We start from the raw sequence: 14,757 nt of genomic DNA, 5'->3' as shown, positions 1-14,757 counted from the left end.
AGAATATATAAATGTCTAATTTATATACATCTGTATAACCTGCCCCAATTCAAAGCTATGAATTGAGCTCTAACACTAAAGGTTGCCTGCTAGATATAACTGAAAAACTAAGGTCTTAAGAACAAACTCCTTCATACAGTGGGATAAGACAAGCACTCATTTTTTTCCAAGAGAAGAAACTTGGAGAGACACTTGAGTTCAAGTGTTCATTTTCAACAGAAAATAATGAGAGTGAGATAGAAGAGACCTATTTTAAAAAGATGATTAATTTATCCAAATGTGCATAGCAAGTTTTTCCTGGTTTTCCTTTGGGAAGATGGCCCTAAAAGCATAACTGAGTTTATATCTTTGTCCTGGTTTTATACCAAAGTAAAGGTAACTGCAAAAATTCAGTGCATGTGCTACACAACAGAAACATGGATAGAAAAATACCAAGCAGACGAAGTGCTACCACAGGGACACCCCCTGTCAAAAAAACAACCAAACCCCACCTTAAAAAAACCAAACCAGAGTCTGTGTTAGGTATGCACAAAAGTTTATTTTGAAAAAGAAATAATTATGCAGTCAGATCACAGCTATTACAGCTATAGAAGTGTACCTGCACAAGCTGACTTTGAAAACTTAGTTTGAACATGTAATTAAAAAGACATACCTTTACATAGTAGAAATGAGGAATTTCATCATATGACTCAAGAACCTTTGTAACAAAATTCTTCCATGTCCTGTAGATATCATCTTTCCCAAACACCGAAGAGCCAATAAAACTGGTGTTTATAGTCCGTTCATAATTCAACACACTAAATAGATTTTTCAGTTCAGTGTTGTAGTGCTGCACCTAAAGAGAACAAAGAGAATCACCTTAAAGTATGTTGAAACATATTGAATTCTGTGCAATACACAGATTTCACATTTAGATGAAAAATGAGATTAAATTTATATATTTACTATATTACTTTGTTCAACTGCAGTTTTCAGAAAGCCTGAATTTAGCTGCAGCAAATACCTGCAAACAACAAAACAGCCTCTCTACCTGGCTCTTGGAAATGAAGGTGTAATAGTTAAGGAGATAAATAGATGGACTTGTGATTAGTTTTGACAGTTGAGATCTGTCTAAAAGCTGGAGACCTCAGTGTCCTCAGTGATTTGACAGCACTCTCCAACAGGAGTCTATTGCTCCCACTTTTCAGTAGATACAGATACTCCCTCTCAGCTCCAGAGCAGCCAGGTTCACTCAAATCACTTGACCAGCTACTATGGTTGACTTTGAACCTACATCTTCTTCAGTATATTCATATCATCCTTTATGCCAGATCTGTTACAGGAACAACAGCACCTTTAAAGCACTGCAGCTATTTCCAAATTAACTTTGTGCATACTTTCAAATCTGACAGTCTGACTGTCACAAAAAGACTATGAAAAAGTAACACTTCACATCTGGTCAGGCAATCACATACTGAGCAGTAAGCACTAAGGAGCCATTGACCTATCAGCCATTCGGGGAACATCAATCTTGTGCACTAGACGGGACTCAGCCGTAAGGAAAAACAATTAATACAGTCATGCAAGATAGTGAAATCGGGTTCCCACTATGTCTTGTGGTTAACTGGCCTGTTAAACAGATTAGTCTGTGCACTGCAGTCTGTTCCCACACTGCAGTAATTCCCAGTTTCTTTCGTATCTCCCTACTGTGCTTCACCCAACTTCCTTGCTATTCCTGGACCTTCTTCAGCACACCCAATTCACCACTGTTTGGCCCCCTGAGTTGACTTGGCACCAAAGCCAACTAGCAACGTACACCATCAGTATTCAGGTAAATCCCAACAGGACAGACTTATCCATTCCTCACCTTCTGGTGTGCCAAACAAATATGACATGTTAGTTCAGAATACTGACTGAGATTTATGTCCTTCTACTCTCACAGGTGACCAATGCCTACCACAATCAGACAGTTAGCAAGCCTGAGGGAAAGGGATGGAAAGAGAAGAGAAAGAAAACCTGATAGGCCATGACATTCCTTAAGACAGGCTTGCAAACATGATTCTGGAATTGGAGGCTAACGGTAACTAAGCACTGGGAAGGGAGAAGTTAAGTTGCAACAAGTAAACCCATTCAGTCATTCCGATTTAAATGTTCCAGTTCGCCATGTTAAAACTAGTTTTATATAAGATAAAAAAACCTCACTCGCTTTATTAGCTGCCTGCATCAAATGCATATAAAACAATAAAAGAGAATAAAAACCTTCTTTTCTCTGCTTTCCTTGCTGAATGCTCGTGCTTCAACAACACTGCTCACTTTTACTATGGGTCTTAACCCATTTGCTTTGGGAATGAACCGGAGCTTTGATGCCACATATTTTTTTTGACGGATAGATTCAATATCCTTTGAAGATAAAGCACGTAGATGTACTTTGGCAAAATGGTTTCTAAAATACAAATACACATTTAGTATAAGCAACAGGAAAGGCAGTAAGTTAAAACATTTAATCTCTTTACAATAACTGAAGCCAAATATTTTTCTAAGAAGATAATTTCAAATACTAACCTCTGCAGACAGTGACATGGAAATCTGAATTTCAGAACAATTTCATGGTACCTTAATGACAATGTAATACAATAAGAGTACTCATTTCTGCTTGATGCAAATGAAGATAATTAAAAACAAATCTTAATTAACACAAATGAAAATTTAAGCACAGATTAGCTGAATACATCTGAACATTATGACATATTTTATATAAAACAACAGGAAATTGGGTATTTCTCACGCTTTCAGAAACTTGAAAGACATTAACAAAGTTGAGCAGAACCTTCTGAAAACTATGTTAAGAAGATCCAGGGAAGGAATTACACACTATAATAGGCTGTTCCACTCCCAGCATTTAGGGGACCTACTACTTATTAAAAGTTATAGTAAACTGAGATACCAGGATATATATACAACATACAGGTATTTAAGTATCCAGTAACATGATCGAAAAAAATTGATCTGATGAGAAGGTGTCAGCTAATAATGAAGAACAGAAGGCTCCCATCACAGTTCTGAGGTCTGTAAGTTCATCTTATTGGGAAATGTGCTTCCACTTCAGACATCCCTTCAGGATGTACAGTTTAGTGTAGCTTAGTCCAAATCAATAGTTTTCCATGCAATGAAGCAGGGAAAGAAGGTGGAGAAAAAGCCCTTGCTTTTAAGTTAACACGTATTGTTAAAATGCCCTAGCTGAAAAGTAAAAGACCTGGATCAATCTCCTGGTACTTGTATTGCTCGGAAAGACAAAATGTGCCATTCCAAAAAGCCCTACACCCTAGTGGCTATGACAGTCCTCCAGGAAGTGAAGCAAGACAATTCAAAACCCCGCAAAAGGGGACAAATGCCTGAAAACACTGGCTGGGTAAAAAAGGATGGTGCCTGGAAGGCCTCAAAATGGCCAAGGAAGCCCTAAACAGCTGTATATCTAAAACCCAATTTCTCTCCCATGTGAAGCAGGCAGCTTGCCACCTGTACGGATGCAGTAAAATGGATTAATTAGCAGGAGACCTCATGTTACACTGCACACTTAAAAAAGCAGTGCTGAAAGCCCTAGCCTTGTGAGTGAAGCTTAAGTGCAGCTGCTGGGATTAGACTAGAAGTCCATACAGCTCTGTATCCTGTAGCCAACAGCAAATACCCTGTCCACACAGAATATCCTTGGCAGGCACACAGCACAGCCCAGTACTGCCTTGGGATGCTTCCCCACCTTCCAGTAATCTGCAGCTCACAGACTTCCCAAGCCAAAGGTGAGGTGGGGAGGTATGGGGGTAGGAAATCAACAGAAACAAGATCAGCCCAGATTAGGTTTTTTGAGTTCAGAGTACCTTGTCCTTACACATTGGGTTTTTCTGGGAAACTGGGAATAGGGACAAAACAGCTAAAACCAAAAATATTTGTTTTCTTTTAATCACATACCCCACTACAAAACAGCATATCAAATATGTAAAAGTTAGTACTTGATGATATTTTATGCCAAAAGCATAAAGCCTTCAAAGTACATTAAAATAACATAAAACACTAATTGCAACACTAAGGCTGTTAGTTTGAAGACGAGACAAACAGAGTATGTGGGACTGAAAATTATATTCTACTACTACTATTTAAATTGCATACTCTGTGCTACAACTGCCAATGAGATCAAGGCCCCATTCAGTGCAAACACATATGCAGAAGAGCTGCACTGGAGATATCAATGTTGAAATCAGGGAGCAATGGGTCAGGAGAGGCAAAATCACACACATAACATTGTAGACCAAGAGACCACTGTGAAAGCAAAAGGTTCTTCATACAAAAGAGCCATTAAAACACAAGACATGAGGTATGGTCATTTTGCACAGTTCCAAAGCACTCTCAGACACCAATAGTTTCTAATGAAAACTCAGATGATGTGAATTATGGAGATGTGTGCACAATCCTGTTCATTAAAACTGCCTTCAGATCTTTCCTATTTTCTGACCTAATTGCTTTGAATTTGATCTTAAATAATGGCCTAACTTCAACACATGCATGCATTTTTAAGACCAAAAAAGCAGCATGGAATTCCACAGCTGCACTCAAAAGAAGCTGCAGCTTTTAAATCCCTCAACCTTCAAAAAAACCCTCAAAACACAAGACTACTGCCTGTATTTATGAACAGAATATTACAGCATTTCAGCAGAGGTTTGGTTTTGTTTGTTTTAATGAAAACAATTGAAGCAAGTTGAGTATTTTTAGAAATAACTTTCCCAAGGTTACTTTGGGATTCTGTTGCTGTGCTTTACTCACTGTTAAAAGGTGTAAAAAATTAACTTATCAAAATAAAATCCTCATCATAATGGATTTTACTATTGCAAAGGTTTCTCTTCTCCTACCAAAGAATCCTAAATTTGAATCGGTTTTCTCACACAAAGTATTTCTGAATTTACAAGCTGTGCACATTACAATCACATATTGAATTTTCTTTTAGGAAATTAAGCAAACAAAAGAAGGATAAATGGGCAATAAATGAAAGCAGAATTATAAGTTTACACTACAAAACATGAGATTTCCACATACTCTACTAATGTTTGATTTGTTTTCTAATGTTACCTAATTCCAATGTTCTGTAATTTGCCCCAGACAAACTTTCGGTAGTAGAAAAGCAAGTTCTTCTGGAACATGGTCTCGGTGACATAGAAAAATGATCTGAGCAACTCAATAACATAGGTATCCATCAGCCAGTATAGGAATTTAGCCAAAAGTTCTTCACGGAAACAATGTTCATAGGCAGGAACAAAGTGATCACCTTCAATAAACAATTCAAAAGTAGTTATGGTAAATATCAGCTATTTGTATTAGTAAAGAAACAGAACATACAAACAAAAAACCCCACAGATAACACTCTTTTCTTAGCTTGATGTTAATGGAAAGGAAAAAAGCAAACACAAACAATTGCACAAGCACCACTCCAAATTTTCACTGGCATTAAATAATATGACCGACTCAAGCTTAAAGTACAAACATCAAAACGAATTTGCAGTGACAAACTGACATACAGGATACAAATACATGCCATTAGTAGCACAAAGACTTACTTTCTTCCCCCAGTGTTGATGTGCAAGATTCTCAATGCACTATGGCAAGATTATTGTGAAGGGAAAGGTAAAATGGAAGCCAGCTTACTACAATATAAAATGTTTTTTAGGAAAGGCAAAAGAATGAAAATACTTAGATATAAAAATAACAGAATTGAACTGGGCTGACTTGGGGATAAGAATGATATTCAGATTTCCTAATTACATTAAAATTAATTTTAGGGTTAGGTTTTATTTCAGACATCCTATACAAAACTTACTGCTGCAGTCAAAAAAGAAATAATATTAAAAAAAAAAATCACCCTAAGTCCATCAGCATTTACAATATTTAGATGGTACAAAAATTACGAACCCAGAACATTCCTAGCTGCTGCCAGATTTAAGGCCATAGAATTGTGGTGAACAGGGGATAAAACTCTGTGCTACAACACTGAATTTTTGCCAACTTCCAACAATACTTTTCCTAATTAAAGAGTAGAATTTAGCAAAATGCGACATTGTATTTTAAAGAAATCATACAGAAATATTAGTTTAGCTGCATAGCACAAATCATGATTATGGCACGAATGTGTTAAAACCAGATTAATATTGACACAGGACAGCTGAGGCTTAAAACTCAAACTTATAAAATGGAAGTAAGTTTCCAGTTCTCTACCTTGTTTGGGTTTATTGCACTTCAGGACAGAGACATTCTCATGTACTTAAAGCACCTAAGACTACCATAAAGAGATAAATCAGTGTTCACTTCAACAGAAGCCAGATAACGTCAATCAAAAAAATCCAATGATTCTCCAATTTAAGAGTTGCAATATGCAGTTGTGATACACAAATTAAATCAGGACATTGTTAAGTAGCTGTCCTGGAACTAGATACTTTGTTTTCTAAGTTACTAATAACAGATGTAAATGATTACAATTCAGGGAATTTAAGTAACCACTACTATTACTTTTGAAGGAAAAAACCCCAAACGCCCACAGTGCAGCGAAGGAATTAAATGTGTGTTTAAAGTTCAAACACAAGGGAGTAGTTTCATGAAAATTAAAATCAAGCCTATGTGCTGCCATTCCTGGAATAAGGTCAGAGGGTAAGAGACATTTTTTTAAGATAAGATGTTCCAAATGGCTATGAACCAAACGTGTATCTTACAATAAAAACATTTAAAAATATTTAACTCCTCAGCATTTTGAAAAAGCACGTTTTGGAGTTTCTGAATAAAGAATGTATCTGCTAGAATTAATAGTTTCTTATGGAAGTGTAACCTCTTCAATTTTTGACATCAGTTCTCAAACATCAGACTTTTTATTGTCCTCCTACACTACAAAGAACCTATAGTAATTTCAGAACCTTACTGCACCTCTTAAAATGGAATACCCTTTTCAGCACACATTACTATAGGATGTAAGTACATTACCAGGGAAGAATAAATACTGCAAACATATCAGTCATGGAAGAGCAACCTACATTGTACGGATGGAGAATGGAAGCACAGAAAAATTACAACATGCATTAGATCCTGCAGCAGTCAACCACAGAACCACAGTTTCAGCCCGGATTTAAGTGTTAGAACAGCGTCTGAAGAAAGACTTCTTCAGAGAAGTAAGATTTACCTGTCATCTGAAATGAGGACTAAACTGAAGGGATTCACACAGAATTTGGAGCCATCAGCTAATGCCAGGGACCACTTGGTCTGGTGACCTCTGCGCCAACCAATTACCCAACCTGAAGCAGTGCTCAGTAAGGGTCTCTTGCTCTTAGAGAAGGGCTCTAGAAAGGTGACAGATGGTAGGCAACCCCCTCTATTGCATGGGTCCCATACTCACCCTGTCCTTCTCACAGGGTTGACATGAGTGGCAAAAAACCCAAACTGTGGGATGAAGGTTCACTCCCATAGCAGAGGGACACATGCTGCTACAAGTGTCTTTATCTGCCTTTAGCTCTTTCTGAAGGCTCACGGTAACCAACAGGCAGACTGCATTTGTTCCTTACATGCTTAGGTGATGGTTCAATGAATTTTGAGAGTTCTGCGATTTGGAGGATAGGAGTGGAAGGGAAATAGCTTTTCCTGAAAGGCTCAGGTTCTGAATTCATGTTTATGAAAATGTCATCCTATTAAACGTAAAAGCATGAATGAAAACAATGAAAACTTCAGGTTTTGGAAGGAAGACAGGCTTAAGTGTTCTTCCATTTTTAATTACAAACACTAGTAGGTTTGCTCCCTCAGCTATGGCTATCACCAATGAACCCAACAATTCTGAAATCAGATTCAATACCATCCCCTTCCCACCTTAAACATGAACACCAGACATCTGGCACCCCCCACCACTTAGTTCTTTAAAGTAAGAAGTACCTTTAACTAGACGAAGCCACATGCAGTCATTCACTCGCATCTTCCACATCAACTCCTTCAATGAAAGCTTAGCAAACTTCCCCATGGAAATGAACACTTTCACGTTTTTTAAGAACCGGCACTTGTTATGGTTTGAACCCCAAAGCTCAGCGGGGATAACCCGCTCCAGGCACTCCCTCACAAAGATGTACACCTGCCAGTGGCTGCTGTGCTGCTTGAGGAGCTTCCTGAGGGCGGAATCACACGCCTCTCCCGGGTTTTGCTCCTCACTCTGTGACTTCCCACAGACGGATTTTGCAAGAGGAGTGCATAAATTGTCTGGCACATCAGTGTGACCAGATTCACATCTGCAGCTTGTCGCATGCTTAGCAGGCTTTTTCCCAAACTGTTCTGGTTGTTCGTGAACCTCTGCTTCCCCAGGCAAGGCTACCCCACAAGGCAGCTCAGTTTTTCTCACACTGGCTTCAGATATCTGAACAGGGCAATTTTTTTTCAAGATAGCTAAGTAAGGGCACTTTCTGTGATTTTTTAGCAGCTTCTGAAACGTATGTCTCATCTGCCAATAGCGCTTGGGCAACCTCTTCTTTCTCCAGTTGCGACGTAGCAGGCTTCGGTTGCGTTTTTGCTGCAACAGATTTTGGCTTAAGAATATAGTTTCTATAAGCCGTCTTCCACCTGCCTGACAGCCCTGCAAGCGATTCAGTAAAAACGATTTAGGAAAACATTCCCGGAAACTCCTGCGAGAATAGAGAAGCAGCTTCTTGTCAATGTACGCTGCCGAACGCAAGAGTGTATTTGGTAACTTCTTCGCCAAATGACCTACGGGACTTTCCTGCCTTCTGCATTTTGAAGAAATACCCTCCACAGGTTTAATTTGTACAGAATCCAACTGAGATTCATGCATATGCACCTCTACTCCTTTCCTATGGGATTCTGCTTGCATTTCAACGCTGGGCTTTAAAGGTTTGTTACTCGGAACTCCTTGTGAAAAAGAGCTTTCACGTACCACAAATGTCTTCCCGTCACGAGATGTGTGAACTAAAGAAGGACCAGACATATCACTATTACTTCTTTGAGAAATGTGCCTTTTTTTAATGAGACTTACAGAATTACACCCAATTCCACATCTCTCGGAACTACTTTGGTTTACATCAGGAGTGAGATTACAAGCCTTTTCCTCTCCCACTTTCTCCTCTACTTTTGCTCTCTTAGCTGGAATTTCAAGTTGTTCCCTATTAAGCTTCCTTTTTAAAGACGGTGCCGTAGCTGACAAATACAAACTGGAGCTACTCTGTGTTTCCAGATGCTCAGTAACCATTCTAATCTGCTTGCTTGCTTTAGAAACAGCTTTTGCAGAATACTGGTGACTGGACACTAAGCTTCGTATCTTGCTATTTTTCTTACTTCCCATGCTGGAGACATTAGCGTCAAGTCTTTGTCTGCTTTTCCACCAATGCGACTTTGAAAGATATCGTCTATGAAACATGAGCCTTTTTTGCATATAGTCAAGCAAGCTACTACGCTTATGCTTTGAAAACCTTTGTTTAACAAACACAGAGGGTGAGTCTACATTATGTGAAATGAGTTCATAAACTGGATGCCCACAAACTTGGTAACAATTACTAGGAGGAACCAGCATAAAGATTGCGCAATGTTCCAACAAATACATCATCACATCGTCCCCTATCCTGCTCAGCAGTGTTTCCCAGAGGCCATTGGTACAAGTAGTTTCCGTTCCAGTATTGGACAGGTAGCTATATATACGTGAAGACGGCATGATATGGAAATGAGAACTGTTTTCATCCAGTAAGGAGTATCCATACGCGAGGACATTCTTCTTTCTTTTTTCACACAGTCTCTGAACGACTCTTGCGGTAACTTCTTTCTGACTAGATAACTTAAGGAAAGAAAAAGAAAATTAGCTTTTATCACTGACAGTTCCATAAACCACAATATACAATTCAAATAAACAGACGTGCAAGATACAAAGTCCTAGACATCAAGTTTTGAAGCAATATTAATGGTTCACAAGGGCCATACCCAAAAAGAAGGGTTTTCAAGTGCACCACAAGACATTTACGTGCAGCAACGTGGGCCTATGTCTTTAAGGAAGTCTTTTTAACGTCTGCCCTTTTGATCGTTGATTTTATGCCCAGGAAACACCCTACACTTCTCCCCTTGGCTCCCCCAGCACACCGGCTCCCAAGACCTCCAGGTCACTCTGCCCCATTGGTGCTCACGCAGGCACTAACCTCCAGGGAACTAATACTGATTTTCTCGAGGCCTCCATTTCCTTTTACGTAAAGAAAAGCTCAATTAAACGACTCCATTTACAACTCTAAAACAAGCTTATTTCCTACCATAGCACACTTTTGCTCATGCATGCAGCAGCTCTGAGAAACGCGGCCTTTCCTCTCCGGCAAGTTTCTCCTGCTTAATCGCCGGTCCGCAAGCGGTTTCCCCCCTCACATCTCCCCTCTCGAGAGTGGGAAAGTGGCATTTTTAATCCCTAGTTGCTCCCCGGCCGCACTCGGTTTGCTCACTCCTACCGCACAGGGCACGCAGGCAGCCGGGGGCTCCCCGGCACGCAGCCCTTCCGCGCTACCTAACCACCCGCCCGCCGGCATCACGGCTTTGCTCGCCCACCCCCCAGAAGGGAAGAAAGGGGGATGCTCCCACACGGCTCCCCGCTGCCTGGAGCGGGCTGGCGGGGCCCGGCAGCAGCCACGAGGGGCACGCATGGAGGACAGGAAGCGCGGTGCCACCATCCAGCACAGGCAGCGGCGCCGCCCCGCAGCCCCCCAGAGCCGCCAGCGGCTCCGCCGCTCCCTCCAGCCGCCGGCGGGGGGCTTCGCCCGGACCCCGGCGGGGCTCGCTCGACGGCGGGGGCTGCACAGCTACGGCCGCCCCGGGCCCCACGCAGGTGCGAGCGGGCCACCGACACTCTTGGCCTGCCTCTTACCTGCTGGAACGTGAAGGGCCGGGGGATAGCGCGGGCCCCGCGGGGGACGCACACCAGGCACGCCCCCACGAAGGTCCGGTAGCAGGTTATGTCGTCGCCCCGCAGCACCTCGGCCTCCCCGGAGCTGCTGTCCTGCAGCTGCCGGATGAAGGTCTCTAGCGGGGCGACCTCGGCGTAGCAGCCGCGCAGCGCGGTCAGCACCGCCGCGAAGGACTCCGTGCCCGCCATGTTGTGGAGGCAAAGCACGCCGACACCTGGGGCGGCCCCGCGCCGCGCCGCGCCCCCCTCCCTCCCGTACCGCTGCGCTGCGCTGCCCCGCCGCTACTGCCGGCGGGCGGCAAGGAGCTGCTGACTAAAACAACGAAATTAGATTCACTTTTAAATACGAAGAAAACGCCCTCGCAAAACCGTCCCGCGGCTGCTGCGCCCGGGCCCCAGCGTGGCCGCGGAGGGGCGGTGGCTGAGGTGAGGTGAGGCGGGGCGGGGCGGGGCAGCCGGGAGGCCGCTGTCCAGCTCCGGCGCTCCTTCATTCGTTCCTGAGGCGCCGTGTGCCGAGGCCGCGGGCTCGGCCTGGGGCGGCTAAGAGGGCGCGGCTGTGGGGCAGGGAACTAGCACCGGCTGCCACAGACGTGCGGTATGGCTTCCGACCGGAATACAGGCTGAGCGGGGCTGGGTGGAGAGCAGACCGAAGAGAAAGACTTGGGGGTGTTGGTTGATGAGAAGCTCAACATGGGCCAGCTTCAGTGTGCGCTTGCAGCCCAGAAACCAACTGTATCCTGGGCTGCATCAAAAGAAGCGTGACCAGCAGGTCAAAGGAGGTGATCCTGCCCCTCTACTCTGCTCTTGTGAGACCCCACCTGCACCATGGTGTTCAGCTCAGGGGCCCCCAACACAAGAAGGATGTGGAGCTTTTGGAGCGAGTCCAGAGGAGGCCATGAAGATGACCAGGGGACTGGAGCTCCTCTCCTATGGAGACAGGCTGAGAGCGCTGGGGTTGTTCAGCATTGAGAAGGTTCCAGGGAGACATTATATAAGTCTTCCAGTAACTAAAGGGGGCCTACAAGAAATCTTTGTATTGAGAGGGACTTTGTATATGAGAGGAACTTTTTACAAGGATGTGTAGTGATAGGACAAGGGGGAATGGCTTTAAACTGAAAGAGGGTAGATTTAGGTTAAATATTAGGAAGAAATTCTTCACTACGAGTGTCATGAGACACTGGAACAGGCTGCCCAATGAAGCTGTGACTGCCCATCCCTGGCAGTGTTCAAGGTCAGACTGGATGGGGCTTTGAGCAACCTGGTCTAAGGGAAGGTGTCCCTGCCTGTGGCAGGGGGGTTGGAACTAGATGAGCTTTAAGGTCGCTTCCAACCCAAACAATTGTGTGATTTAGGGTTTTATTTTCAGTCAGCTTTGTAACATCTTTTCAGTGGATAATTTGTGCTGTGTATTTTCAGGACGCTCAGGGTAGTGTGAGCTACAGTCAAGAAAAACATTGAAGAAAGTTTTGAAGGTGTTGAGAAAGTTTTAAAATGAGCATTACTACTTTATTAAGGTAGATTTCCTCTGGAAGAAACCAGGAAGATTCTCTTCCAAGGAACCCCTTTAGGATCAGCACTCCATGGAAGATCTGTCTGAAGTAAGAGCAACAGTAATGCCTTTGTTAGTGCTAAGCAGTGCTTACACAGCCTCAAGGCCTTTTCGGCTGCTCAAACTGCCCCACTGGTGAGTAGGCCGGGGTGCACAAGGAGTTGGGAGGGGAGACAGCCGGGACAGCTGACCCCAACTGACCCAAGGGATATTGAGACCATATGGCGTAATACTCAGCAATAAAACTGGAGGGGGATGTTAGGGGTGGAAGGTTGAAGGGGGTGGCCCTGCTTGGGGACTGGCTGGGTTGGTGGTGAGCAATTGTTTTAATTTGCATCACTTGCGTTTCTTGGGTTTTATTTACCCATCTCTTTTTTGTTGGGTTTTGGTTTTTTTTTCCCTCACAATTTTAATTTTTAAATTATTATTTCTTTGAAATTATTATTTCTTTTTAATTGTTAAACTGTCTTTACCTCAACCCATAAGTCTCTTTCTCACTTTTACCCTTCCGATTCTCCTCCCATCCCACCAAGGAGGGGAAGCAAATGAGCAGCTGCGTAGAGCTTAGCTGCCAGCTGGGGTTAAACCACGCCACCATGGGTTCAGTCCTTGCTGAATTCCTATGTGTTGACATGCCTCTGTTCATGCAGATGAGACTCCTATGTTTTGAGACCTTCACACAAAGTCATTCTCTCTGGCACGGATCTCTTTGTAGCCCAGGTGTAGTCTGCCCCATTGCTCTCAGACTTTGACTCCTCCTTTAGTACTGAAGATGCCCTCATCATCCACCAGTTTGCATCTAAATTCAGTCTGCATAAGTGTGGCATCTGTGACCTTGTTACATGGGAAACAAAGCAGAAACTGCGTGCACAGTTGGCTCCCTAAAATTTTTATTTACTTAGTACTTTTACATGTTACTGGGTTATTTTTTTTACTATGTGATTGCAGAGCCTGCAGTAGCAAAAACTTAATAAAAAGCCAATGCTCTTCTGGTACTGAAGGTGTGGGGAACTTGCTGGCAGTGAAGAGGTGGTCTTGATCAGTGTCCTTACCTGGGGATAATGCTGGAGCATTCCCCAAGTTTATGGAATCAGAGTCAGCTTGAAACAACACCAATTCCTGGTTCAGTATTATATTTTTTTCTTTCTCCTATGGATCTTTGTAACAATTCCTGGGATGGCAGAGAGCGTGAGGCTGAGCGATGCTTTCTCAAGCAAGTTGATGATGAAGCATTTGTTGGTTTCACCAGATGAAACACTGCTTAGTCCTTTCTGTTCTGGCTTTACTTCTCAACTCCTACAGCTAGATTTATTCACTCAGAGGGTTTTACACAGGACTATCAGAAAAGCCCAATTAGTCTGTAACCAGGAGAAGATGCTGTGCTGGTACTGGAGCGCCTCCTGAGGTCCCTTCCCAATATCTTTCAGTATCTTATGATACAGCTGTAAGCTGTATGCTAAGGCCCAGCATTACAAATAGATTATTCTGTTTCACTTGAAACACATCTTGAAGCCATTTCCTCTTGTCCTGTTGCTTGCCACATGGGTGAAGAGACCAACACCCACCTTGCTACAACCTCCTTTCAGGTAGTTGTAGAGAGTCGTAAGTCTTCCTGAGCCTCATTTTCTCCAGGTGAAACAATCCCACTTCCCTCATCTGCTCCTTGAAGATTTGTGCTCTTTCACCAGCTTCGTTGCCCTTCTGAAGACACCTCAGTATCTTTTGGTGTTACTGTAGAGTAGTAAGTACTGTGCAAGAGTATCTTCCAGAAGCAGATGAACGTTTTCCCAGTTAACTCTAAAATAGCCCCACCCCAGCCCACTGTAATCTTAACTTCCAAAGCCTTCCCAAGCCTAATGAAGATGAGAATGTGAGGTGGTCACCCAACTGCTTACCAAAATTAATCCTATCACAAGTAAGGAACTTTTAAATAGATCACAGATACTGATAATCCAGTATGACCTGCAATACATTCAATGAATTTTTGCATATAAAGGGTTTTTCTTCTACATTAACCACACACAGAACCACATTTTTAAGCTGATGTCATTTCCACAACTAGAAAACTAAAACATTTAATATCACCAAAGGTACTCTACTTATATAGCTTTCACAACCTTCCTTTCCAATAACAAAAGGTAACTCTCTATCCCAAATGCTAAGTCTTTTATTTGGAAAGGGAACTCAGGAAACAATGGCTTGAACGGGAAAGTCTCGCTTATTTTAAAGACTTAGAATGTTCTAATTTTGTATTCTTTATGACTACTGTTAGGGTATTCTG

The 14,757-nt window shown here is 42.7% G+C and overlaps 1 protein-coding gene across 2 annotated transcripts in view; it reads right to left on the bottom strand.

Annotated features, from left to right (window-relative positions):
- Positions 1-11,345, bottom strand: part of TERT (telomerase reverse transcriptase) — a 29,477-nt gene extending 18,132 nt beyond the window's left edge. The window contains exons 1-5 of one of the 2 annotated variants that reach the window (XM_030512585.1): positions 10,889-11,345; positions 7,927-9,823; positions 5,095-5,290; positions 2,239-2,422; positions 653-835 (exon numbers count right to left, since the gene is read on the bottom strand). In XM_030512585.1, the coding sequence (XP_030368445.1) occupies positions 653-835; positions 2,239-2,422; positions 5,095-5,290; positions 7,927-9,823; positions 10,889-11,116 (2,688 nt within the window). In that variant the 5' untranslated portion in view covers positions 11,117-11,345. Of the gene's footprint in view, positions 1-652; positions 836-2,238; positions 2,423-5,094; positions 5,291-7,926; positions 9,824-10,286; positions 10,570-10,888 lie in introns of those variants that run through there. The other variant, XM_030512592.1, reaches the window with a different exon arrangement.
- Between the last annotated feature and the right edge of the window lie 3,412 nt (positions 11,346-14,757).

The sequence above is a fragment of the Strigops habroptila genome, chromosome 1 (genome assembly GCF_004027225.2).
Source record: "Strigops habroptila isolate Jane chromosome 1, bStrHab1.2.pri, whole genome shotgun sequence".
NCBI classification, from domain to species: domain Eukaryota; kingdom Metazoa; phylum Chordata; class Aves; order Psittaciformes; family Psittacidae; genus Strigops; species Strigops habroptila.
Note: the sequence above shows the minus strand (reverse complement) of the source record. Positions and strands in the feature narration are given on the sequence as shown.